Below are 24,886 nucleotides of genomic sequence, written 5' to 3'. Positions count from 1 at the left end.
TATGAACTCTAGGTAAAACCTCAGGAAGTCAGTCCTGGGAAAAGAACCTAGCTTTAAAAACAAAACAAGACCAAAAAAAAAAAAAACCTAAGTTTAAAGTAACGTTCCCAAGTGTTTGTGCCTGCGCTACCAGAGAGAGCGGCCGTTCAGATGGCCGGGAACGGGCAGATACCACCTGATCTGACTTGATCTTTACCTCTCTGTTCTTCCCTTGCTCACACAGTGAACTGAGCCGATCAGTCTGTCAGTGCCAGCATGCTCTAAACCCTCTATTGCGACAGGATCAGCTGACCCTGGGGTCAGGCTTCAGGCCCTTGACAGCGAGGCTCCTGACTTTGCCTCCAGCACGCTTCCTCCTTTGTGTGTCGCCTTTACAGGACTCCCCTGACTCTCTCTGTCTAGAGCGTTCTTCTGCCAGGGCAAGGAAAACGGCAGCTCTTCCCTCAGAAACTAGTGCAGGTGTCCGTGGTGTCAGCGCTGGGTCAGCAGCTCTTGGCAGTTGTCACCTACCTTCCCCATGTCCGCCTTGTTCTCCTGGTTAGCATGGGGTGGGTGCAGGGAAGGTGTGTGATGGGTGATCTGTCGAGTGGAAGATGGCGTCTTTGAAATGCGCTGAGCTAAGGATGAACAATTCATTGCTTCCTGCCTACCCTCCCTTTGCTCTGTTAGCATCCATGGGCTCACCCTGACTGGAGGGCACATTGGTGCTGTGTTTTACATTCTCCTACAAGACCACTGGGAGCAACGGAAAAGGGTGGCCACCTACCTGGTGTACTGTGATGCCCCCATTTCAAAGTTATCTCGAAGAATAAAAACCATTCTAATAATCACCTATCATTAGGGCAGAAAGTATTTTTCAGGGTAAGGGTTGTTTTAAAACATCATTTGGAGGCATTTTAGCTGCTTTTCCATTTAACCCAGGGGCATTTAGTTATTCCTGGCCGTTGTTTCCATCTGTATTAACAGCTGTCACTTGTTACCCCAGGGCTTTTGCCCACTCACAGCAGACACAGCAGTCCCTCGGGGCACCTGACTCATAGCCGAAGCAGCAGCAAAGGCAGCATGGAGGAGGTGATGTCCCAGCCGAAACAGAAGGAGCTGGTGGGCAGCGTGCGCCAGAAGGTGCTTCTGGACTACAGTGTGTACATGGGCAGGTGTGTGCCCCAGGACGACAGGAGCCCCCACAGGAGCCCTGTGCAGAGTGCGGAGAGCAGCCCCACAGCTGGGAAGAAGGTAGGCGGCCAGGCCGGGGCCTTTCTGCGCTCTCTCCTTTAAACTGGCCTTCGTGTGTGAGGGATTCATGCCAGGCCTCCCTCTTCCAGATTCCAAAGGCATGGTAATGAGCTCGACGTGGAAAGGCATGTAATGTCTCAGAGTTCCTCTGTTCAGGGAGACGGCACAAAGCCAGCCTTGGGTGACGGGACGGACTGAAGCTGGGTTAGAGGTGATGGAGGAGAAGGGCTCCACTACTGTTTGTGTCATCCAGTTCTCTTTGAGGAGTTGGTCAGTGAGTCACAGTGATACATGCTAGAGGACCTTCCAGAAGGGTCCACAGCAGGAGTGCGGTTGGGATACTCAAGGGATAGCATTGAGGCCGATGTGGCTGGGCAGTAAGCAAGGACGAGAGAGAGAGAGGTAGCTGATGTGGAGGGAGGGCAGGGTCTCTTAAGGTCTGTTCTGAGGGAGAGAGGAGGTTCCGGGAGGGTTTAAACAGGCAATGCCTTTGTTCTAAGCTTAAGTGACTCCATGGAGAATGGCTGTGGGAGGAAGGAGTAAGTGCTCTGAGATGTGGAGGGTGGGCTGAGATTTGGGTGCTACTGGGTGATTGAGAGACGAACCAACTGGTTTTGCTGATGGACACGTGGGATGTGAGGGAAAAGGAGGTGGATGGATTGATGCCTAATTTTTGTACCTGCGCAACAGGCTCTAGGTAGAAAGGTCGTAGAGTCACTGGTAATCAAGTGTGACGCCTTAGCCATCACAGGTGGCCCTCTGCTTTGTAAAACACTGCTTTTGAAGATTTAGCATGAGAATGGCTTCGCAGTGTAACAAGCTGGACATCGACATAACAGTCACTCCGGACACAGTTGTTAGTACACACCGCCATATGCCAGACTTGCCTGGGCACATCAGTAGAATTACTCTAGCCCTCCCCAAGTCCCCACAGACTAGATCTCTCCATTATGTTGGTGGGGAAGCTGACCTGAGAGACATCAGGTAGCCTAGGTGCACAGCAGGGCTGTGCCTCAGAGCAGCAGCACAGCAGGAGCGGGAGGCCTCTAGCACAGGCTGATTCCAGAGTGATCCATCAGCACGACAGTCCCAGCAATCAAAGGGCATTAGGGTCGTCATGGGTGAAATTATGCACATCCCATTACTTAGCCGCCAAAGACAGAAATGTGGCCGTGAGGAACACGTGATGTTTCCTCCTGTACCTTTGGCTGCCCCTTGGTTTCCGTCTCTTCTGTGTGGAGGTGACCGCAGACCTGACCTATGTGAACTTTAGCGCAAAGACCGTGTGCCCCTGCTGACCTCAAGCTCACTGCTTCCACACACACTCTGAATCACCAGCTCTAGGCTAGAGTAGGTGACAGCATCTCTTCTTCGTCTGTGACAGCTCCCTCCTCCCTACAGTCCCTTTATCCCTGGAAGTCGGTTGTTTGAAAAACAGAGGCAGGTGGATCTCTGTGATTTCAAAGCCAGCCTGGTCTACATGGTGAGTTCCAGGACAGCCAGGGTTACATAGTGAGACTCTGCCACCAAGATGGATGGATGGATGGATGGATGGATGGATGGATGGATGGATGGATGGATGGATAGATAGATAGATAGATAGATAGATAGATAGATAGATAGATAGATAGATAAGAAAACCTCAGATTGCCAGACTTGGTGGCAAGCAACTTTACCTGTTGTTCCAAGAATAGTCTCTTTAGTCACTAAAATGTCCACAGGCAAAAGTTGAACTTCTGCCTGGCATTCCTTACCTGGCATTCCTTACCTCACAGTCAGTGGTCACAGACCTCAAGGTAAAGGATAAAACCATAAAACACAGAGCAGAAGTAAATCTTTGAGTTAGATGAAACCTCCTGAGCAGGACATGAGGTACATATATACACCAGTAACTGTAGCAGGACACGGGGTACACATACACCAGTAACTGTAGCAGGACATGGGGTACACATACACCAGTAACTGTAGCAGGACATGGGGTACACATACACCAGTAACTGTAGCAGGACATGGGGTACACATACACCAGTAACTGTAGCAGGACATGGGGTACACATGCACCAGTAACTGTAGCAGGACATGGGGTACACATACACCAGTAACTGTAGCAGGACATGGGGTACACATGCACCAGTAACTGTAGCAGGACATGGGGTACACACCAGTAACTGTAGCAGGACATGGGGTACATATATACACCAGTAACTGTAGCAGGACACGGGGTACACATACACCAGTAACTGTAGCAGGACATGGGGTACACATACACCAGTAACTGTAGCAGGACATGGGGTACATATATACACCAGTAACTGTAGCAGGACATGGGGTACACATACACCAGTAACTGTAGCAGGACATGGGGTACACACCAGTATCTCTGGCACACAGGAGGCCAAGAGAAGAACATGGGTTCAGGCTGCTTAAAAGAAGATGATGAAGCAAAAAGAAAAAAATACAGACCCTACTTACCACATAAGCAAACAACTAAAGAAAAGTAAATCCGGGCTGGAAGGAATCCGTATTGGCCCAGGACCCTCCAAGACCGTGTTCTTGGCACAAAGGAGATTTTATTGGTCCCAGAGGGACAGAGGGCAGGGAATTAGAGACAGACAGGAATAGAGCTTGTGAGAGAAGGGGAAGAGAACAAGAGAGAAGGGGGAAGGAGTATTTATCCTGGGGTGGGGAGGAGGACAAAGGACTGTCTCTTGGAAGAGAGGGGACACATGTGGCCCATAGGAAAACGGCAGTTTGTAAGTGTTCAGATGAGGTGTTTAATTTTAATTGGGCATGTAGCTAGCTTTAGGAATGTGATCTAATGGTTCTTAGCAAGGCAGAGGGAATGAGGGAGAAGGGCAAGGCCTGCCAGAGCCGTGTTTGCCATTCTCCGCTGGCTAGCGTCCTTTTATGGGCACCACCCAAACTCAAGCCTTGGGTGAAATGAACAGTACCATCAAGAGCACTAAAAGCGGGCTGTCCACATGGCTCTGTGGGTACGCTGCCTGCTGCCAAGCCTGATGACCTGAGTTCAGTCCCAGAACCCACATAGAGAGACCTTCTCCTACAACTAAATACAAGTGAAACAATAAGAGCAAATTTTCAACCAGGAGCTAGAGAAACGGCTTAGTGGTTAAGAGCACACACTGCTCTCCCAGAGGGCCGGGGTTTGATTCTCAGCACCCATGTCAGGTCGCTCACAACTGCCTGTAACTCCAGCTCCAAGGAATCTGGCACACACTTCTGGCTCCCTAGGCACCTGCATGTGTGTGGCATACATGTACCCAGACACATATACATGAACAAAAATAAACATAGTAAAAATAAATCTTTTTAAAAAGATAACCCAAAGAATAGGAGAAAACATTTGCAAACTGTATCTCTAATTTGGGTCAGGCCTAGTGCTGCAGCCCTGTAGTCCTAGCGCTTAGAAGATGGAGGCTAGAGAATCAAAAGTCAGTGAGTTCAAGGCCAGCCTGGGCCACATGAGACTCTGTCTTACAAAACCATGTTTTGGGGGTTGGTGGAGAGGAGCCAGACATGATCTCACTATACAGCCCTGGCTGGCCTGGGACTTACTATGTAGACTAGGCTGACCTCTAACTCACAGAGATCTGTCTGCCTCTGCCTCCAGGGACTGAGATTAAAGGCACAGGCTACTACCCTGCTCCATTATGTTTTTTTAAAGTATTGAAAAATACTGAGACTGGGCCTGGTGGTACATGTCTGTAACCCTCGTACTCAGGAAGCAGAGGTAGGAGGATTGCCAGTTTAAAGTCATCCTGGGCATGTGGGGGTGGGGTGGGGCAGGGGAGTGGCTGGGCAGCAGCATCAGGGCTTAAAAAATATAGTGGAAATGTTTCTGTCCTGCCTGGAAAGAGAGGTCATGTGTGTGTTCTGTAATGAATATGCATTGTTTTAAAATCAGGAGGAACAAGCACACAAGCGTGAAGAAAGTGTCCTACCGTGTCTGCTCTTGGGCCAGGCTGCCACATGACCAAACTCAGGGGCAGAGGCCCCTCTTTCTTTTAGCAGAAAGGCACCCCTGGCCTCCCACAAATGAAGCACATGTGTGCTGTGCTGGACACAGACGTTTGTTTTAGAATACCGTACTTCCCACGAACTATACGGTCTCAGTGGCCTTGCCTCGGCTTCAGAACGTTGGCTTCTCCAAGCACTTGTGTTTGGAAACCGTGCTGGGGAGGGGGGAGGCAGCACAGTGGATATTCTCCTCACAGCCACTGAGCAATATTGGGAAGTGTGTGCACATGTATTCTTTTGGCTTTAATTTTTATGGCAGCCACTGGGGATGCGTTCTAGCAACCCGTGGAGGCCAGATTCCACTGGCGGTGCCAGTGTTCTGCGGCTCTTGCAGAGGCCTGCCTCAGCTACAGGAACTGATAAAGAGGAAAAACAACTTGCTTGTCAGTTCCTTCAGACATTTTGCCACATCGTATGCCACCGGCTTGACCGTCGTCGTAAAATAGCCTTTGTTTCTTGCTGCTTTTTTGGTGGAATTTGCTTCCTGTGAAAATGAACATTATAAAGAGAGGCTGATAGAGGGTAGGCACTCCGTCCTAGAAGGGACAAGGTAGCCTCCTCTTCCATGTGGCCCACAAGACTAAAAATGACGTGGGTCTGACGTGGGTCTGACGTGGGTAGTGGTTTCACACTGCCTGAGCAGCCTAGGGGCCATGTTCCTCAGGCATGTAATGTTTCTTCATAAATCTGGGCAGATGATCTGAGGCAATTAACCTCAGGCCTGAAGATGGCAGCACAAGGCGTGGGGGTGGGGTGAGCACACACACATGTGCACACACACACACACATGCACACTTGTGGCATGGTTAAGAAATTGTTGATGCCACCAGGTGGTGGTGGCACATGCCCTTAATCCCTGCACTCAGGAGGCAGAGGCAGGCAGATATTTGGGAGTTTGAGGCCAGCCTGGTCTACATAGGGAGTTCTAGGACAGCCAGGACCACACACAGAAAAGCCCTGTCTCAAAATATCGCTGATGCCAACTTCTGTCCTTCCATCAGATCTTGGTGGTGGGAAATGACTTGGTTAATGTGTAAGGACATGTTGGCACCAGGGAAGTACACATAGAATTCTCTAGAGTGCGATAGAGCCACCTCTTCTGAAATGGAAGGATCAACATGTATCTTTTTGTGTTGTTTTTCGAGACAGCATTTCCTTTTTGTTTTTTTTTCAAGACAGCATTTCTCTGTGTCACCTTGGCTGTCTTAGAACTCAAAGAGATCCACCTGCCTCTGCCTCCTGAGTGCTGGGATTTAAAGGCGTGTGCCACCACCACCCAGCTAATGTGTATCGATTTTAAACAAGGGTGTTTTAAAAAACTTTTATTGGTGTGTATATGTCTGTGTGTCTGCATGGGTGAGTGCCACGTGTGAGGTACTGTGGAAGCGGAAGAGAGTGACAGGTGGCATTGAAGGTTGTGAGCCACCAGTGAGTGCCCCCTGCAGCCCCTTTGTTTGTAGTGAGTCTCTGACGTCACCGGAAGCAGCCCTTGATCACCTAGAGTTGAAGTTCAGGACGTGTCGTACACTGATGTGTCACTGGAATGGGAGTGAGCTCCCCACTCGCCTTCTCAGAGAGAGAACTGGCACAGCTGTGGTATGGCACAGGGGCTGAGTGTCAACAGGGTCAGACCCTAAGTCCAGGCTTCAGAATTGTCACATGACGTAGACCGTGGGGGTCCTCACAACCAGTCACGCCTGCCTTGGTCAGATTGTCGGCACCTAATGACCCGTGTGCCATTCCACTGGCCAGGCGCATAGCCAGGTGGGGCGGTCAGTTGCACAGAGCAGGTCTTGGTGGCACAGAAGGAGAGGACTGTGGACAGTGTGTGGCCTACACGTGTTTCTGTAAGTCACAAGGGGGAAGCGCGAGCAGGCCTCGGGCTTCTCTGCACTTTGAAACCTTTTGATCTTTCCTCTCAAGCGCTTGCTTTTCTGTGTGAGGCTGTAGTCGAACTCAGACACCTCTGCAAACGTGTGTCTCATCAGCGGGACATTCACACCCTCCCTCCTCGTGATAGTAAGCGGAGAGCCAGAGTCAGGCTGCAGTCACAAACGAACTAAGGACCTCTCGTTCCTCAGGCGGAAGTGGGGTCCTGTCTTTCTGGGGTATTGCGACGCACGAATGTGGTGATCCTCGGAGTCTGCTGTTGGCCTGTGTGCAGCCATGGTCAACAGCACTGATGCCGCCACCCCTGTGAGTGCCGAGCCCACCAGCACATGCTTGCTCGCCATCAAACCTCAGGGTCCCCTCGGCTGCTGCTGCTGCTTGCCTTCCTCCTCTACCCCCACCTCTTGACCCACCGTAGGCCTGATTCCATAGTCTAGTGACTAGTCCAGGAAGGTGGAGACAGATCTGCTTACCCACTGGTCACAGCAGATGTTTCAGACAGATTGTGTGTGGGTAGAGGGGTAGACATGAGGGTGTTTGCTGGGCTGGGGCTGAGGAGAACATCTGTCCCGAGAGTCGTGCTCTTATCCATCCATGTGGTCCTTACTCTCTTCTTCTTTCCATGCTGAGAGGGCTTCAAGAACCCCTGACTCAGCTGAGTTCAGAGTCTCAGAGGTACGGCCATGCATGAAAATGTCAGTATTTTTAAGCACCTCAACAATGTCTTGACCTTTCAGGGATCATTCTGAACTTGAGCCCCCGCCATTGAGAAACTCATTTCCTCCTGGACGAAGATGGGCTTGGCAATTGCAGGCTCAAGCCTAGCTGGGGGAGGGATAGGCAGGCTTTGATAGTTAGCTCATTGGCGTCAGATTAGTCGGGAGGGGGCCATGGGCAGGGCAGGTTGTCTGAGCTGGTGCCGCAGAGTGTTAGCTGGATCATAGGAGGACTGGCAGAAGCAGAAAGCAGACAAAGAGAAGGTTGCAGCTGCAGCAGCCAATTTTGTTTCTTCTTTTCTCACTCACTATGTGGGACTTGTAATTTATAGGGAAGATGCACAAGTCACGTGTTCCGTTTCTATAGGAGGAGCCTTCGGAGGCTTTATGAAAATAAGCACCTGTCTGAGTCTCCAGTTGTCTGATGGCTAATTTGGTCTCTTTTCTTTTGCCAGTTGCCAGAGGCCCCACCCTCTGAGGAGGAAGAACAAGAAGCCTGGGTGAATGCCTTGCTTGGAAGAATATTTTGGGACTTCTTAGGCGAGAAATACTGGTCTGATCTGGTGTCAAAGAAAATCCAGATGAAACTCAGCAAAATTAAGGTATCGCTTTTCACACGAGAGGCCTCCGATTCCCCACTTCTTCATTTCTGTCCCCTTAGGTCTGACGTGGAAACACACCTTGGCCTAAACATACCTCACACACACAGCACATTTGCCCGGGATCACAAACTGACCTTGATCTGTGACTGAGCATCTGGGGACTGAGTCAGCTGTCCCGATTGCTTTTTCTAGTGTTGCTATGTCATTATCCTCCCCAGGTGGAAAGTAGGAACTCCCATAGCTGATCTGAGGTAGAGACAACTTAAACTGTCCATCTGTTTGCAGTGACCAAGCCACGTTGAACCTCATAGGAGCCTTTCTCAGCTGCCCTCCTTCCCTCGCTAGGACTCGCTAGTTAGTGCTCGCTCTAAATGTGTCTGCCACTGACCTTTGCTTTTGGCCAGATGTCTCTTTGTATTGGACTCCGATTGCTGATGGACTGCACCTAGTGCTAGGCCGGGTCTGCTTGGAAGTGAGTTTAAACTGCCAAAGGGTCCCTCGTGACTGTCATTTGCCAATCAGAGGCCAGTGGAGGTCCCGAGAAGCAAGTCTCTGGCCTGCTAAAGGCCAAGGAAGAGCACTTTGGTCCCTGAGCCCTCACCGAGAGTCCCGCGATCAGAAACTCAGATCCTCAGCTCTGCAGTCGTTCGGGCCATAGTGTCCTTTGAGAAGCGGAACTCTGTGGGTCCTCCTAGAAGAGCGTGCACTCAGGCACGTGAGCAAGTGTGCTCAGGCAGCTGAGGCCTCCCAGGCAAGGGAGCTTCACAATTAGGTGAAGTTAGGTTTGAAGAAGATATGGACACAAAACAGCTTCAGTTTGCCTTTGGGTCTTCCTCTGGGCTATGACAAGCTCTGTGTCCTGACCAGTCTCAGCCCTTCCCCAGCAATCCAGGGAAGAAGAGAGGCTGGCTTCTGACCTGCAGAGATTTTAGAGCAGAGCCCTTTGACAAATGTCAGCCAGTTAGTGTCCTCAAAGTGGTGGGTTGAGAGTTGACCTGGCCCCTGCTGGCCAGATGTCTTGGGACAGTAATCATTAGGGTCCCTCCTTATTGGAGAAAGAGATGTCAGCAGCCACCTAAAGTACACATGACCTCTTTGTCACCTTGGAAACGACAGAAGCTGGAGTCTCAGGTCAAGCCACATGGAGGGGCTGCCCTGCCCCTTTCTAGGATACTGGAGAGCTGTGCTTCCCCCGTAGCTAGAAGTGGACAGGGCGTGCCTGAGTCCAGATGGGTGCTCACCAGTTCCAGAAGCATGGGGCAGCCTCCTCTAAACCAGGAGTCATGGGGCCTCTTCCCCGGTGGAGTAATGAAGGCTCCCTCATCCCAGAGAAAGTTTAGGGAAGTTGTCTGTTTCCTTCTTTCTATTGGTCACAGAAGCTCCTGTGTTTCACCAGCTTAATCTCCTTCTGCTTTTTCTGGTCAGAGCTGAAGGTTAGGATGGGAGCAAGTGCCACAAGTCAGGCTGGGGAGGGCTTTGTCCCTTCTCTTACTGTTCCTCCCCTCACCCCCACACCCTTCTGATCTGTTGCTGTATGTATGGTGTGCTCTAAAGATCGGAGGATACCCAGGCGGAGGAGCAAATGCCAAGTGCTCCAACCCCGATCGCCACCGTTGCGTGCAACGATGACTTGTGTCAGCTGGATATTGCATCTGGTGTCCAGACGTGGGCTTAGGCAAGCAGAGTTTCTACCCCAACAGCAAGTGAGCTCTTTGCCTTGGCCACTGCTGCTCAAATACATCTCTGAGATGCTCGTGCCTGTGAGCAGATGCTATCATTGCACACAGCCTGATGATCATCCGCAAATCAGAGCATATCTGGGCATCTGACTGTTCTGTTCCCAGTCAAGTTTATTTAGGAAGGTAAGGAACACGAGGTTGTTCCTGGTTTCTGGTTTAGTGACACACAGGAGAGGCTCTCTTGCCTTCTTTAGCAATTGAAAGAGGCTGATTGAGGAATAAACTGAGTGAGGCCAGGTTAATTGGAGATGTACCAGCTTGGGGTTAGGTACACCCAGACTGTTGTGCTGGTTCACCCAACACTCACTCCTCAGGCCTGGTGCCTTCAGGCCCTGACTCTGTCTCAGGACCTGTCTTAGGTCCTTCCTTTGCCTTTTCAGCAGTCAAAGGATGCAGGATAGGGTGGGGGTGACGTGGAAAGAAATAAGTTCCTACTGTGGCGCGGTGCCAGACACTCGATCCCATAGAGGTGCTGTTGGAGGTGACTATGCCTTGGCTAGCCCATGGAATCTCTAACCTGGCAGGCTCCTGAAATGCTAAGCCCTGAGTGGCAATTACAGACAAAAATCACTGTGGCAGCCTGGTGATGGTGCCCACACCTTTGACCCCAGCACTCAGGAGACAGAGACAGGCCGATCTCTGTGAGCTCAATGCCAGACTGGTCACAGAGTGAGTTCCAGGACAACCAGGACTACACAAAGAAATCCTGACTCAAAAAAAGAAAAGAAATAAAAGAAAAAGGAAGGAAGGAAGGAAGGAAAAAAGAAAAAGAAAAAAGCACTGTAGCAAGTGTGTAAGGTGTAGCAAACTTGCTTGGCCAAGTAACGTTTTGTAGGTTGACAGAGAAGTCAACACATCCACATTGATGCTTTTGGGGGGTGTATGTCTAAGATAGGGATAGACCAATTCAGACAAGTATGACCAAAGGCTGGACATATTTAGCTCAGGGGATACAGTGTTTGCTTCCCATGCAAGAAGCCCTCAGAAGCTATAGAGTGAGTTCGAGGCCAGCTGAGCTACACAAGACCCTATCTCAAATGTTGATTGGATGCTCTATTCATCACAAATATGACCTCCTGTCTGTGACCCTCACCCCTGTAAAGAACAAACAAACGAAAAAAACCACAAGAGAGTTGAAGTTCTCTAGCTGATGAGTCCTGACAGATCCCACTCTCTGCCGAAAGCCAGTTACAGAGATTCACCAGGGAAGAAACAGATCCACACCTGGCCAGCTGCAACCTCACTATGTGGGAAATCTTGATCAGTGTTTAATTATTTTTAGTCTTAATTTTTACAAATGTAGTGTAACACGAAACTAGAAAAGTACTCATAATTAATATTGTGTTAGGAACCTGGGCAGTGGTGGCACACACCTTTAGTCCCAGCGCTCTGGAGGCAGAGGCAGAGGCAGAGGCAGAGGCAGATGGATCTCCCAGTTCAAGGTCAGCCTGGTATACAGACTGAGTTCCAGGACAGCCAGAGCTACACAGAGAAATCCTGGTGGTGGTGCATGACTGTCAATCTCAGCACCCAGAAGGCTGAAGCAGGAGGAGGATCATAAGTTCAAAGCCAGCCTGACCTACCTGGTGAGACCCTGCCTAAAAAAAAAAAAAAAAAAAAAAACTAACAAACAAACAAAAAAGAATATTATAAAGTTTGATGCTAGCAGAAAATATTACAGTGTAGACTCCAGCGTGGTAGGAATCTAGTATTTAAAGGTGACAGTACAGATAAAGTATTGGTTGGTTGCTCAATGAATAGGTAGAGATCAATAATTAACCATTTGATCCAAAAATGCTGAATACCTAATTTAAAACTTAGGCTAAACTGGGTGAGGTGGCACATGCCTTTGGCTCCAGCCCTGAATGGCAGAAACAAGTAGCTCTCTGCAAATTCGAGCCAACCAGGGTTACATTGACATGGGAGGAGAGGGAGGAGCCCTTACACTAAATAACAAATGACCTGAAGATTCAGAAAGTAAAAATTGGACGAGTGTTGGTGGCCCACGCCTTTAACCCCAGCAGAGGCAGGTGGATCTCTTGTGAGTTTGAGGCCAGCCTGGTCTACAGAGTGAGTTCCAGGACAGCCTCCAAAGCAGTAGAGAGAAACCCTCTCTTGAAAAACCTAAAAAAGAAAAAGAAAGTACAAATTCAGGCAGAGGAAGTAGAGTTAAGTTCATGGTGTGATCTTGGGGTCACTTAGGGATTTCTGAGAAGGACAGCGGTCATTTCCTCCTAATGAATCCCTGCCTGGGGTTAGTCTGACCCATCGGGAACAAGAGGCATACTCAGATGAGTAGCCAGAGCAGATGCAGAAACCCAAGGGGAGGCTGCAGACTGCCTGGGCCAGCGGAGGTGGGGAGCTGTGAGGGGAGAGCTGCCTGTCTTGAAGGAGGTCAGACTTCACTAGAGTGTGAGAACAGATGCTATGAACATTTCCCCCTGCACTATCCCTCCCCTGGCCCCTGGTGTACCCTGATGACCATATGCCACCCAAAGCTGGAGAGATGGGGGACACCGGCTTCGTGGGCACAGTCTGCACAGACCTGAACATTTGGAGCAGGTGGTGCGTGGATGCTTGGGAGGAAGATGGAAATAGGCAGCCCGGCATCAAGGGATATGGAGTTGGGTTTGGGGCTTTAGTTTTGGTTTGCCCAGTTATTTTTAATCTCGTGATAAATTTACCTGTCAGAAATGTAACAATGTGTTTGTCTCCATCCCTTCTCCTTACCACCTGTGCGTCCTCCTCCTGGCAGGTCTCAGGTCAGATGCCACACCTTATCCATGCTCCTCACCTCCTTAGCCAAGATGGCCGTCCCTGACCAAGTCCACACTCCTCTGTGCCAGTTCCTGCTTTTTGTTTTTGTTTTTGTTTTGTTTTTGTTTTTGTTTTTTGAGACAGGGTTTCTCTGTACTGCTTTGGAGCCTGTCCTGGAACTCGTTCTGTAGACCAGGATGGCCTCAACCTCAAAGAAATCCACCTGCCTCTGCCTCCTGAGTGCTGGGATTAAAGGCGTGGGCCACCAATGCCCGACCCAGCTCCTGCTTTACGAAAGTATTATTTGTCTGATCACTCATTTACGCCTCTGTAGTTTGAACATAAAGATGGGGCCCAACCCCTTACCTACCCTCTCCTCACTCAGACAATATGTGGACCTCTGGCTGGCCTTAGTGTGGGTACCAGCTTACTAATGTGTCTCATTCACTTTTGTTTCTTTTCTCTAGCTCCCCTACTTTATGAATGAGCTAACCCTGACAGAACTTGACATGGGTGTAGCTGTGCCAAAAATCCTTCAGGCCTTCAAGCCTTATGTTGATCACCAAGGTAACTCTTAGTGGACTAGAGAGAAGCTGGCCATTTATATGATGGGGTTGAAATATCCTTTCAATGTAGTTTTGACATCAAAGCTTGTGCTTAGAAGTAGCTGAGTCCTAACCATCCTATTTCATGTGGAGTTTGGATTATGGTTTTTTGTTTGTTTGTTTAAAATTTCTGTGTGTGTCTGTGTGTGTGTGCGTGCGTGCGTGTGCACATGTGTGTGTTGGGTTGGCAGAGGGAGAGGTTGCATGGAAGGCAAGGTATATGCATGTTGAGGTCCGGACAACTCTATGAAATTGATTCTCTCCAATATCTTTAAATGGGTTCCAGGGCTTGAGCTTAGATCTTTACTTTTGTATGACAAGAACATTTGCCCACTGAGCCATCTCCCAGCCATTTTTTGTTTTGCTTTGCTTTGTTGGTGTTTCATTGTTGTTGAGATACTCTTCCTGTATAGCTCAGGCTGTTCTCAAACCTCACTCTGTCTGTCTTTGAGCTCATGATCTTCCTGCCTCAGACATGCGCAGCTTCATGCTCCAAGTGACCGATGTTTACCACAGACACAGTAGGGAACTGATTGACAACAGGTCTAGGTTCATTCTCCTAACTCTAGTCTTCCAGGCTGTTACAGGGTCTTTCCCAGCCCCAAGACACCCTCGAGCCAGTTGGTGTGAGTCGTAGCCCTTGCAGGGTATGAAGCAGTGAGCTAGGTTTTAGCTGCACTCTCCTCCCCTGGGCCCCCACTCCAAGAGAAGCTGCCATCTTCACTTATGTCCCAGCCTCATCTGCTGCACCTTCTAAGTCGCAAGATCGTCTTTATCTTCCTTACACCCTCGTGGGTCTTGAGGATCTGAAAGATCGGGACACACATTGGAAGGCAGTATTTCAGGGGCAAGTCTGTCTGCGGGAGCCCAGCTCTCAGACGTGAGGCTTTAGGCATGCCATGGCACACAATAGTTATGCCTATTCTTGTGAATGAAGACAAAAAGGGATTGATTAGAATGTGGAAGGAATATAAATAGAATGACGATGATGATCACGGCTTTCTGTGTCTTTTGTAATATGTGGCTTCCAAGGGCGTCAACAGGGAGGAGTTAGTAATGCAAGAATTAGTTAGTAATGCAAGAATTAGTTAGTAATGCAAGAATTGTAGTAAAACACAAAAGATGAGCGAGCCTGGTGGACAGAGAGAACTCTTCTTGTTGACACATGAGGGAAACATCACCCGTTCCCTCTTCCTTCACTCTTCCCTTCTTCCCTCCCTCCCCCTCCCTCCCTCCCCCCTCCCTCCCTTCCTCCCTCCCCCTCCCTCCTTCCCTCTTCCCTCCCTCCCTCTCTTCCCTCCCTCCCTCTCTTCCCTCCCCCCCTCTTTCCTCCCTCCCTCCCTCTTTCCTCCCTCCTTCTCCTCCCTTGCTCTTCCCTTCCTTCTTCCTTTTTGAGACAGGGTCTTGCTAGGTAGCTCGGCCAAACAAACTGCCCTCCTGCCTCTGCCTCCCGAGTGCTGAGATTACAGGCGTGTGCCCACTCAGTTTGCAGTTTCAGTATCCGTTGTCAAGGGACCATGTTGAACATTGTTCCCAAGCTGGCCCAGGAGTAGTGGGTAGTAAACACAGCTTTCTGGGAGAATGACATGCATTTTGAAGTCAGTATCTTGTAGAATTTATAGGCTATAGAACAGCTCTCTAAATGGCTGTCGATCACACTTAGTGAAATCATTATTTTTGACTATTGAGTGAATCACAGCTGTTACACATTATGAAGAGAGTGTTCTGTGATTGCACTCAGCAGCTCTGTGTGTCCCTGTAGCAGGGTTGAGCTGACAGGGCACACACATTGATCTTGAAAAAAGACACAAGTCCGCCTAGTCCTTGCACAGGGAGATCACCATTCAGGTTTGTCTGTACCTCAGTCAGTCTGAGTCCTGTTGGGGTTGGCCAGGTACACAGAATAAAGCTAGCATAGATTTGGACTCTGAAAACAATGTATTTGTTCTAACCTGACACAAGGTTGGTGGTTCTAGCCCCGCCCCCTTGTGGTACAGTGTGGTACCCGTTATCAAAGGGTGTGCCACCACTACTTTAGCTGCGTAGCCAAGATCTTCACCCCATCAGTGTACAAGGGCAGGATCCTCCTCCTCCTCTGACCCATGGCCGCTCTGCTGCCCTTTGCTCCCTGTTTCTTCAAGAACAGACAGTAACAAGCTGTAAATTATCAGCTAGCACAAACTTTCCGAGAGCTGGGCTTTTAAAAGTAAATACTGTAGACGCCTGTTGAGGTTTCTCACGTGCTCACAGCCTCCAGAATCTCAGCACGGCCCTTTCGTGGGTTAATAGAAATGTCTAAGGAAAGGGCACTGGGCAGGGCACAGCAGGCCCTGCAGCATTCAAGAGTGGCCCCCGTGGCTCTGAACTGTACACACAGGGCTGCTTCGGCAGCCTGTGAGGTTAGTTGGAGACCTAAGTCTTGGGTTCCTTTCTGGTTTTTGGAGCTGGGGCCCGGGTGAGACATTTCAACTTGGCAGATCAAAGCCTTGCTGGTTTGAATCTGTTTGAAGCTTACCACTTCCAGGGTAACGTGTCTGCCTGCTTGTGTGACGGGGAGAACACGTTACCAAAGAAAGGAGCAAAAAAGACATGAAGTCTCTGGGGTTATTTTAATTTCACTGAGCTTTTCTAAGCTTTTTGAAGGGTGCTTGGGTGATGGTAAAACGGGGTGTTTTTCAATGACAGTGACATGTTTGTGCAACTGTGGTTGATTGCTTTCTACATTGTGCAAACGATAAGAGTATGCTTAATCCAAACCTAGGTGGCAGTCATGCTCCTGAGTGGCAGAATCTCATGGGACTGCTGTCCTATATGTGGTCCACTATTGACCAAAGGTCACCATGCAACAGTGTGTGACCGTGTGAGTTTGGGGCTTTGGTCTCCATTGCTCTCAGGAGAGCCTTCCCTTTTAGGGGAATTAAAAGCTGGGGTGACTTGCTGCAGCTGACCACAGGGGAAAACAAGGGCTCCCTTGCCTGGCAAATGTAGCCAAGCAGAGGCTGTGATAGAGGCGCCTCCTGTGGGACCCCTGTGCCCTTTTGAAAAGCCCCTCCTGGGGTCTGGAAAGATGGCTCATAAGAGCACTCGCTGCTCTTCCCGAGGACCCAGTCTCCAACTCCAGTTCCAGGGGACCCAATGCCCTCTTCTGACCTCAGTGGGCCCTGCGTGTACATGGGCACTCAGACATACATACAGGCAAAATACCCATACACGTAAAATAATAAAATACAAATAACTAAAAAAAGAAAACACTAAGAAAGCAAAGAAAAATCTCTTGTGGGTCACAGGGCTGCTCAGGCTGCTTGAATTACGGTCTTAGCCATGCACTTTTAAGGTTTTAAGATAGCATCTCTCTGTGTGGCCCTGGCTGGTCCAGACCTTGCTATGTATATGTAGACCAAGCTAGCTTCTGACATGCAGCAATCCTCCTGTCTCTGCCTCCCAGGTTCTGGGATTGCTGACATAATACACCATGCCAGCCTGCCACTCAAGCTTCCGAAGCAGTGCAGAATGTGGTGTTCAGTGCCACCCCATAGTGACATAGCTGAGCTCAGAAACCCAGAGCCTCAGGAGAGTTCCCGAACCTCTTTGCTTCCTCCCCTCCCACACACAGTGATGGCCCCTGCCTTCCTACCTGTCATGAGTATGAGTTAACACACAGAAGGCGATTTAGACAGTACCTATTCTTTTGCTTTTTGTTCTTTTCCTATAACAGCCGTTGCCCTTGATACCGCTCCTGGAACGTGTAGGATGTAGGTCTAGGTGGCTGTGGGGAGGAAAGGAAGTTTGCAGCTGGGTGCAGTGGCACAAGCTTGTGGTCTCCTCACTCTTAGATTGGCGGGAGACAGGAGGATCACCCTGAGTTCAAAAACAATTTGGGCTTCATAGTGAATCCCAGGCCAGGCCGTGCTGCATAGTGAGACTCCCAAAAACAGAGAAAACGGGGCTAGAGTGGTGCTTCAGTGGTTAAAAGTGTGTGCTGCTCTTGCAGACCAGGGTTCAATTCCCAGCATCCACATGATGGCTCACAACTGTCTGTAACTCAAGTTGCACAGGATTCAGTACCCTCTCCTGCTTCCACAGACAACATGCACACATATGGTACATAGATATACATGCAATCAAAATTCTCACACCTATTTAAATTTTATGTTTATAGATGTTTTGATTACATGTATATATACAGTATGCATGCAGTACCCACAGACGCCAGAAGAGGGCATCGTTACAGACAGTTGTGCGTCACCATGTGAGTGTTGCTAATTGAACCTGGGTCCTGTAGAAGAGCATCCAGAGCTCTTAACCACTGAGCCATTTCTCTAGCTCCTTCTAAAAAGGTTTTCTTACGGAGTGAGAGAGACTGAGATTTAGATTGTGTCAGCCTTGTTAAGACAGGACTTTATGTCAGGATGGTTGTAAGGTAGGAAGAGCTACAGAGATGTTATACAAGCTCATCCAGGTTCAAGGAATTGCACTTTCCCTGGGATCTGAGAGCATATGACACCAGTCTGCTTGCCAGGAACAAAACAGTTACTGAGGTGGTCTGGAGCTGAGTAACCCCAGCATCCAACTAACTAGGTGGAATTTTCCCTTGGGACCGTGATCAACTGTTCCACCAGCCGCTTCCCAAATAACCACTCAAAGACTTATTGTTAAATGTAAATGCTGGGTCGATAGCTCAGGCTTATTACTAACTAGCTCTTACAACTTAAACTAATCTACTCTAGTAACCTGTGTGCTACTTGTGCATGACCTACACCTTTCCACCTGGCTGTCACTCCTCTGACTCCGCCTCCTTTTTCCCAGCATTCTGGGTCTACCCCAAAAATCCTGCCAATTTTTTTCTAACAATGAGAGCAATACCTATTTACATTGTACAAAGATGGATCCACAGCATCCAGCCTTGGTAACCTGTGATCAGATGCTCCTTTTCAAGTTTTGTTCCCTGGGTGCCAGATGTTCACTTTCAGAGGGAAAACCAGCTGGATGTGGTTAAAAGACAGAGTCAGGGCAGGGGGCTTGAGCCAGGTGAACAAGCAAGGTCCTAGGGACTCTGGTACCTTCTATGCTGTTGTAACTATCAACTTGACACAAAGACTCTTATTGAGTAACTATCTGGGTCAGGTTCGCCTGGGGCACATCTGTGTGTGTGTGTGGGGGGGTTGTCTTGATTGTTGATTGAGGTAGGAAAACCCATCCTGAATGTGGGTGGCACTGTCTTAATGGACTGGGCCCTGGGCTGTGTACGAATAGAAGCTTTGCTCAGTAGTCACCAAGCAAGAATACATTCATGTTCTCTCTTTCTCTTACTCTTTCTATCTCTCCCCCTCTCCTCCTCTCTCCCTCTCCCCCTCCCCCTCCCCCCTCTGCCCCTCTCCCCCTGACTGCGGGTGTGGTGCTCTGATTTCCTGCCCTGGTTCCCTTGCAGTAATGGACTGCAGCCTGGAATTAAAGCCAAATAAACCTCCTCCTCCCTGCTTTATGTCAGGCTTTTGTCACAGCAACAGAAGTGATGCTAGAACACCTTCGAAGCCCCGGGTGCCCTGTCCACGAAGCCCTAGAGATAGCAAGAAGATGGGGCTGCTGTGTGAACCCACATGCTCTCTGTGGCCATGGTGGGCAGTAACTGAGGCCATGGATTTATTAAGGAGACATGGGTGACAGCAAGCATACTCCATTCTGGTTGCTGTCCACCTTGCCCCTGGGGACTGCCCCTGGCAGTCATGAGTATTTATTATCACTTTACATTGTGGTCTGGGCCGAACTCTGCCAACCAACCGATTGAGGCTATCTTCCTCCTCCTCCTCTTCCTCCTCCTCCTCTCTCTCCCCTCCTCCCTCCCTCCTCCCTTCTCCTCATTCTTCTTCCCCTGACCCCCTATTCTTTTTCCTGATTTTTTGAGACAGGGTCTCATCAGACAGGGCTGATGTCATATATCGTCCTCAAATACTTCCTCTTCATCCTACTGTTTAAAAACTGGGTCTCCCAGCACTGTGATTATGACACATGATCCAGCTTTTACCCGAATGCCTGAGAGTCAGTCAGATCCTCCCTTGTGCTCGTACAGCAAGCACTTCACTGAGTAAACGGGGTCATCTCTCCGGCACCATTTTCTTTCTAACCATGTGCTCCCTGAAAACAAGTTCCTTACAGCCCCTTTCAATCTGTACAGTGCTGAGAGCTCGGTGGCACTTTTGGGGTATGAGCTGTCTTTTCTTTGGGGCACTCCTCTGAGCAATAGTGGTGTTGGTAGATACCTTTCCCCAACAAAGATGGAGATTGGAAAATCAGCCACCCTGAGCTCCTGGCAGGGCCTTGTACAAAGACCCTCTAAGGTTTGTCATTTTGTTGTCTTGTCCTTGGGCACTGCTAGGGTAACAGCATGGAGCTGTGTGTTCAGGCTGAGGTGCCACTTGTGGAACAGTGCCTGTCTCCATCGTGACATTGTCTGATTCCCCCCATATTCTCCCAAGGCAGAGTCGGGCTTCCTAGTCGGGTCCATCTGTTGTCTTTGCAAGCCAGGACCATGTGCATAACAGTGGTGCTAGTCTCTACTCTGAACTGCACATGCTGTCAGCTTCTTGGGATGCTCCTTGCCTGCCTAGTCATTGCCATAGAAGCTTTTTTTAAAAAATGTAATAGTGAATAGTTCTTTTCTGAATTTGCAAGCACATCATATTTAATTTAAAATATTTTTTTGGCGGGCTGGAGAGATGGCTCATTGGTTAAGAGGCCTTAGCTGCTCTTCCTGAGGACCTGAGTTCAATCCCAGCACCCCCACAGCAGCTCACAACTGTCTAACTCCTGTCTGATGCCCTCCTACAGACATACCTACAGGCAAAACACCAATGTGGATAAAATAAAAATACTACGTATATTAAAAAAAAATATTTGTTGGCCATTTGTATCAGTTTTTAAGTTCTCAGCCCATTCTTGGTCCCATCCTAGGCTGTGGTGGGCCTCATGAAATACAGTAAGCGGTTTAAAACCAGACACTGGACCAGGGATGTAGTTCAATGAGGCAGAGTGCTCACCTAGTATGCTGGCAGCCCTGGGTTTCATCCCCAGCACTGCATGAGCAGAGAGTGAAGGTTTATACCCATGATTTCAGCACTTGGGAACAGAGGCCGGGGAATCAGAAGTTCTAATTCATCCTTTACTGTACAGCAAGTTTGAGGCCATCCTGTAATACACAGCATCCTGTCTCAAACAACAGTAACAATAAAACGGAATTAAACACAACGAAGCCACCAGAAATATGTGATCCTATCTAGACCTCGCCCTGAGATAGGTTTCTGGATCTCTGTGCAGGGTTTTCCCTGTGGCAGCTGCCGCCAGAACAAGAGAAAGGATAAGCAGCGTGTACTGGCTGCTGGCTACACACAACCCTCTCTCAAGAAGATAGTGTGTAGGTGAGAACCCTGTACAAAGGTCAAGAAATGTGCAGTGAAATTCAAGCCCTTGTCCATGTGATTGGCCTCCAAGCGTTTCCCTTAGCCTTCCTGGTTGGGGCTGGGAGAGATGTGCAGATCTGTGGCTGGGGCCTGAACCAGCCTGTGTCCATAGTGCTTGGTTTTTTTTGTTTTTGTTTTTGCTTTTGTTTTTTTAAACAAAACAAAAAGCAGCCATATAGCAAGGAACTAGAGAAATGACCTTTGGTTGAGAGCACTTCAGTTTCCAGTACCCACATTGAGTGGCTCACAGATACCCATCACTGTCGCGCCAGGAAATCTGGTACCCTTATGTATTGGCCTCTTCCAGAGGACTTTTTGAATTCCAGTACCCATGTTGTGTGACTCACAACCACTTATAACTCAGCTCTAGAGGGATCCAGATGCCCTCCTCTAACCTTTGTGGGCTCCTGCATACCCTCCACCCCCACCCCTACACACACACACACACACACACACACACACCAGTAAATGGGGGGGAGCAAAACCTCCCATTTTGAAAGAGGTAAAATTTGGTGTCTTTAGTATGACAATAGCTTTCAAAGGCAATGCATGCCATTAATATTATTTGGAAACCTGGTTAAGATTTCCAAAAGAAATTACTGTGTCCTTTCTATATTGAGTTAAAATTCATATGTGGCCCTTTGTACTGAGCCCTCCTGGAGGTGATGAAGGACTAAACGTCTTTACTGAAGCAGGTGTGTGTTTAATTTCCCAGTTAAGATTTTGAAGAGTAAGCTAAGTAATGATTTTTTTTTTAAATCGCCTAATGTAGGCTAGAAAGGAAGCAGTTTTTCCCAAAAAGAAGATAATCACACTTGACCTGTGTGCCGCTTAATTAAATCAAGTCATCCCTAGAAAACAATCATGTTCAATAACAGGAAGGGTTTGTTGAAAGTGAAGTGGGAATTGTTCCGCCGTTGGAGGAGAATTGTGCCATTAGTACTTTGGACAATGCTTTTATCTGGGGACTGGCCTCGTGGGGGAGGGGCTATTAACTACAAACACAGCCAGTATGAAGAATGGTTTGAGATTAATTTCCTGCTTCCTTTTACATATTGTCACTTGTCTTAGGAGACTCTATAAAAGTTTATTAGCATTTAAATAGCCACTTGAAGGATCACATTTTGAGTAAAAATCTATGAGGTCTTATGGAGCTCCAAGAGTGGAAAACATCTCATGTAGCTCTACCTGCCAGGCCAGGTCAACGGATTGTGACCATCTTTGTATACCTTAGACACTGGCCCAGTAGCCATCCTGGTAAAATGCAATATGAGCTCATTGGCAGTAATACCCTTCTGACAATAAGTTCTTAAACTCATGCCAAATGGTTCCCCGGATTTACCTAGCTACTCCTGTTTCTATTATTAGATAATTTCCAGAAACAAAAGGCTACTAAGGATATAAGAATTTGGGGGCTGGAGTCATGACTCAGTGGTCAAGAGCACTTGTAGCATTTGTAGAAGACCTGGCTTCGTTCCTAGCACTTACACAGCGGCTCACGATGCCAGTTCCAGGGGCTCTGATGCCCTCTTCTGACCTCCTCTAGCACCAGGCATGCACATGGCACACAGAGAGCTATGTATACAAAACACTACACTAATAAAATAAATCTTACAAAAATATCTAAAAGTTTCATTGGTGTGTGTATGTGCATGAGAGAGAGCGAGAGTTTAATGAGTTTTAAACTTCTTTAAAAACATTATTTATTGTCTGCAGGGAGGAAGGTAGGATGTGGTGGGGCTTGTGCATGTGGAGGTTGGAGGACAACTTGTAGGAGTCAATTTGCCATGTCAGTCCAGGGAATCAATCGCAAGTCATTAGGCTTGGTGGCTGGGATCTTTACCTGCTGAGCCGTCTCAGCTTATTGGGCACAGGTGAGGGAGCTTACAGGAGTGTGACTGTCATATTACTACAAAGTCCCAGCCCCCTGCTGACCAATTCCTAGAAGCTGCCTCATGGAGTCATTGAGTCATTGCGGTCTCCTTACATCGCAAACGGCTGCACGTTGACCACCCATCCTGGCAGTGCTGCGTCAAGCACTTCCTTTGGGGCATGTTTTCTTACTGTGAGGGGGAGAAGCCAGGGAGAGGGAGAGGATGGGGTCCTTACAGTGCTACATGGACATTGAATTCACTGTGACCCCGAGTGGGCTGCCATGCTCGTCACTGCCCAGCATGCAAACCGTCACAGTCTTTTCCTCATGTGAAGCAAGGGCAGAGCATCCTCACCCTCTCCACACCACATGTCAGTCACATGTGGACTTTAGCTAAGAGTCTGGGAAGATTTATGTGTATGAGTGTTTTGTCTACATGTATGTATGTATATGTACCACATGCATGCCTAGGGTCCTTAGACATCAGGTGTCAGATCCGCTGAAACTGGAGTCACGTAATGACTATAAGCCATCATTTGGGTGCTAGGAACTGAACTCTGCAGGAGCAGTTAGTGTTCTTCATCATTAAACTGTCTTTCTAGTCCTGAAAATACAAATTTTGATACTGTAGTTTAGACTCGTATTTCTTGGGAGGCAACAAGCCAAACCGAACAAAATGAACCTTTTTTTTTTTTTTTTTTAACTATCCCTCTAGGACTCTGGATCGATTTGGAAATGTCTTACAACGGGTCCTTTCTGATGACTCTCGAGACCAAAATGAACTTGACCAAACTAGGTAAAGAGCCTCTTGTTGAAGCCCTGAAGGTTGGAGAAATTGGCAAAGAAGGGTAAGGGGCTATATATGATTTCCTAACCAACCTGGGGGCGGGCAGCCTCTCCCTGCAGCCTGTGAGAAGCAGGTTAGGGTGTGGGATCCCCTGCACGGGCAGCTAGCTCAGTGTCAAAGTGAGCTTTACACCCAGCATCTGCTGGCATCAGCACTGTCAGAGGTGACACTGTCAGTTACCCGGAAAGTATCCCTGGTTGCAGACAAGCAAGACAGACATCTAAGCATAAACTGGTCTGTGAACTGAATCCTTACTCTGAAGGCTGCTTCAGCTTCCAGCCACAGACAGCACTATTCAGAGCAGATTAAGGTCCCCTGGGGATCTACCACTTTAATCACCAGGTCGGAATTATTTATAACGAGATGGTTGATTTCGAAGCTAAGAGGATGCTCTGCGAGTGTTCTGAGAAGCACTTTCCCGAAATAATACAATATTGATTTGCTTAGTAAATTCTTCTCTTTGTAGATAGTACATATGTTCCCCAGAGTTAATCTGATTTAGAAATATTCCAGGATTGTGAAGTAAATAATGGAGCCTTGATTCCACCGCCCCCCCCCCCTTTGGTGCCAGATTCTCAAATACCTTAAAGGTCACTGTTCTGACGACACATCGAAATGATGTGTCTGTTTTAGCTGAGTTAAAAGATGTGGCCTCTCCCATCTGCAGTCAGTCCCTAATCCTCCCGCGGGGACCAGATACAGGGCCAAGGGCTGCCTCAGTGAGTGAACTACTCTGCAGACCGTAAGAGACTGACTGGCTCTTGGATGTTTTTGCCTAGTTGCAGCTGACCAACCGTCTTGAGGGCTGTAGTGCTGGTAGAGCAAGGAAGTTGAGTGGTGTCTCCAAGAGCATTGTTTGGCTGAGAGTCCCTTGATTTAGTCAGGTTGTGCATTAAAATGTTCCTGCTCTAACAATTGGAGAACTGCACCTGCTCAGCACTCATCTAACCTGAGTCTGCTCTTTTCCTTTCCTTTCTCTATTTGTTAAAATGGATTTGGATTCGGCAATCTGTGGATTGGTATTTTCTGGTGAGTGGCATTCATCAACTCCCTGTGTGGCATTCCATACCCTGTGAGTGCTGAGCCTGATCTGGTCCCGTTTGAAGCCATAACAGATGTCTTCTCATCTTGT

At 48.5% G+C, this 24,886-nt stretch overlaps 1 protein-coding gene across 4 annotated transcripts in view; it reads left to right on the top strand.

The window, feature by feature from the left end:
* Tex2 (testis expressed 2) overlaps positions 1–24,886 on the top strand; it is a 101,521-nt gene that overhangs the window by 66,890 nt on the left and 9,745 nt on the right. For all 4 annotated transcript variants that reach the window (XM_051179205.1, XM_051179187.1, XM_051179200.1 and 1 more), the window contains exons 5-8: positions 986–1,233; positions 8,333–8,479; positions 13,443–13,542; positions 23,623–23,755. In XM_051179205.1, the coding sequence (XP_051035162.1) occupies positions 986–1,233; positions 8,333–8,479; positions 13,443–13,542; positions 23,623–23,755 (628 nt within the window). The remainder of the gene's footprint in view (positions 1–985; positions 1,234–8,332; positions 8,480–13,442; positions 13,543–23,622; positions 23,756–24,886) is intronic.

Source organism: Phodopus roborovskii, unplaced genomic scaffold (assembly GCF_943737965.1).
Source record: "Phodopus roborovskii unplaced genomic scaffold, PHOROB, whole genome shotgun sequence".
NCBI lineage: Eukaryota > Metazoa > Chordata > Mammalia > Rodentia > Cricetidae > Phodopus > Phodopus roborovskii.
The sequence above is the reverse complement of the archived record's forward strand: the minus strand, read 5'-3'. Positions and strand labels throughout refer to the sequence as shown.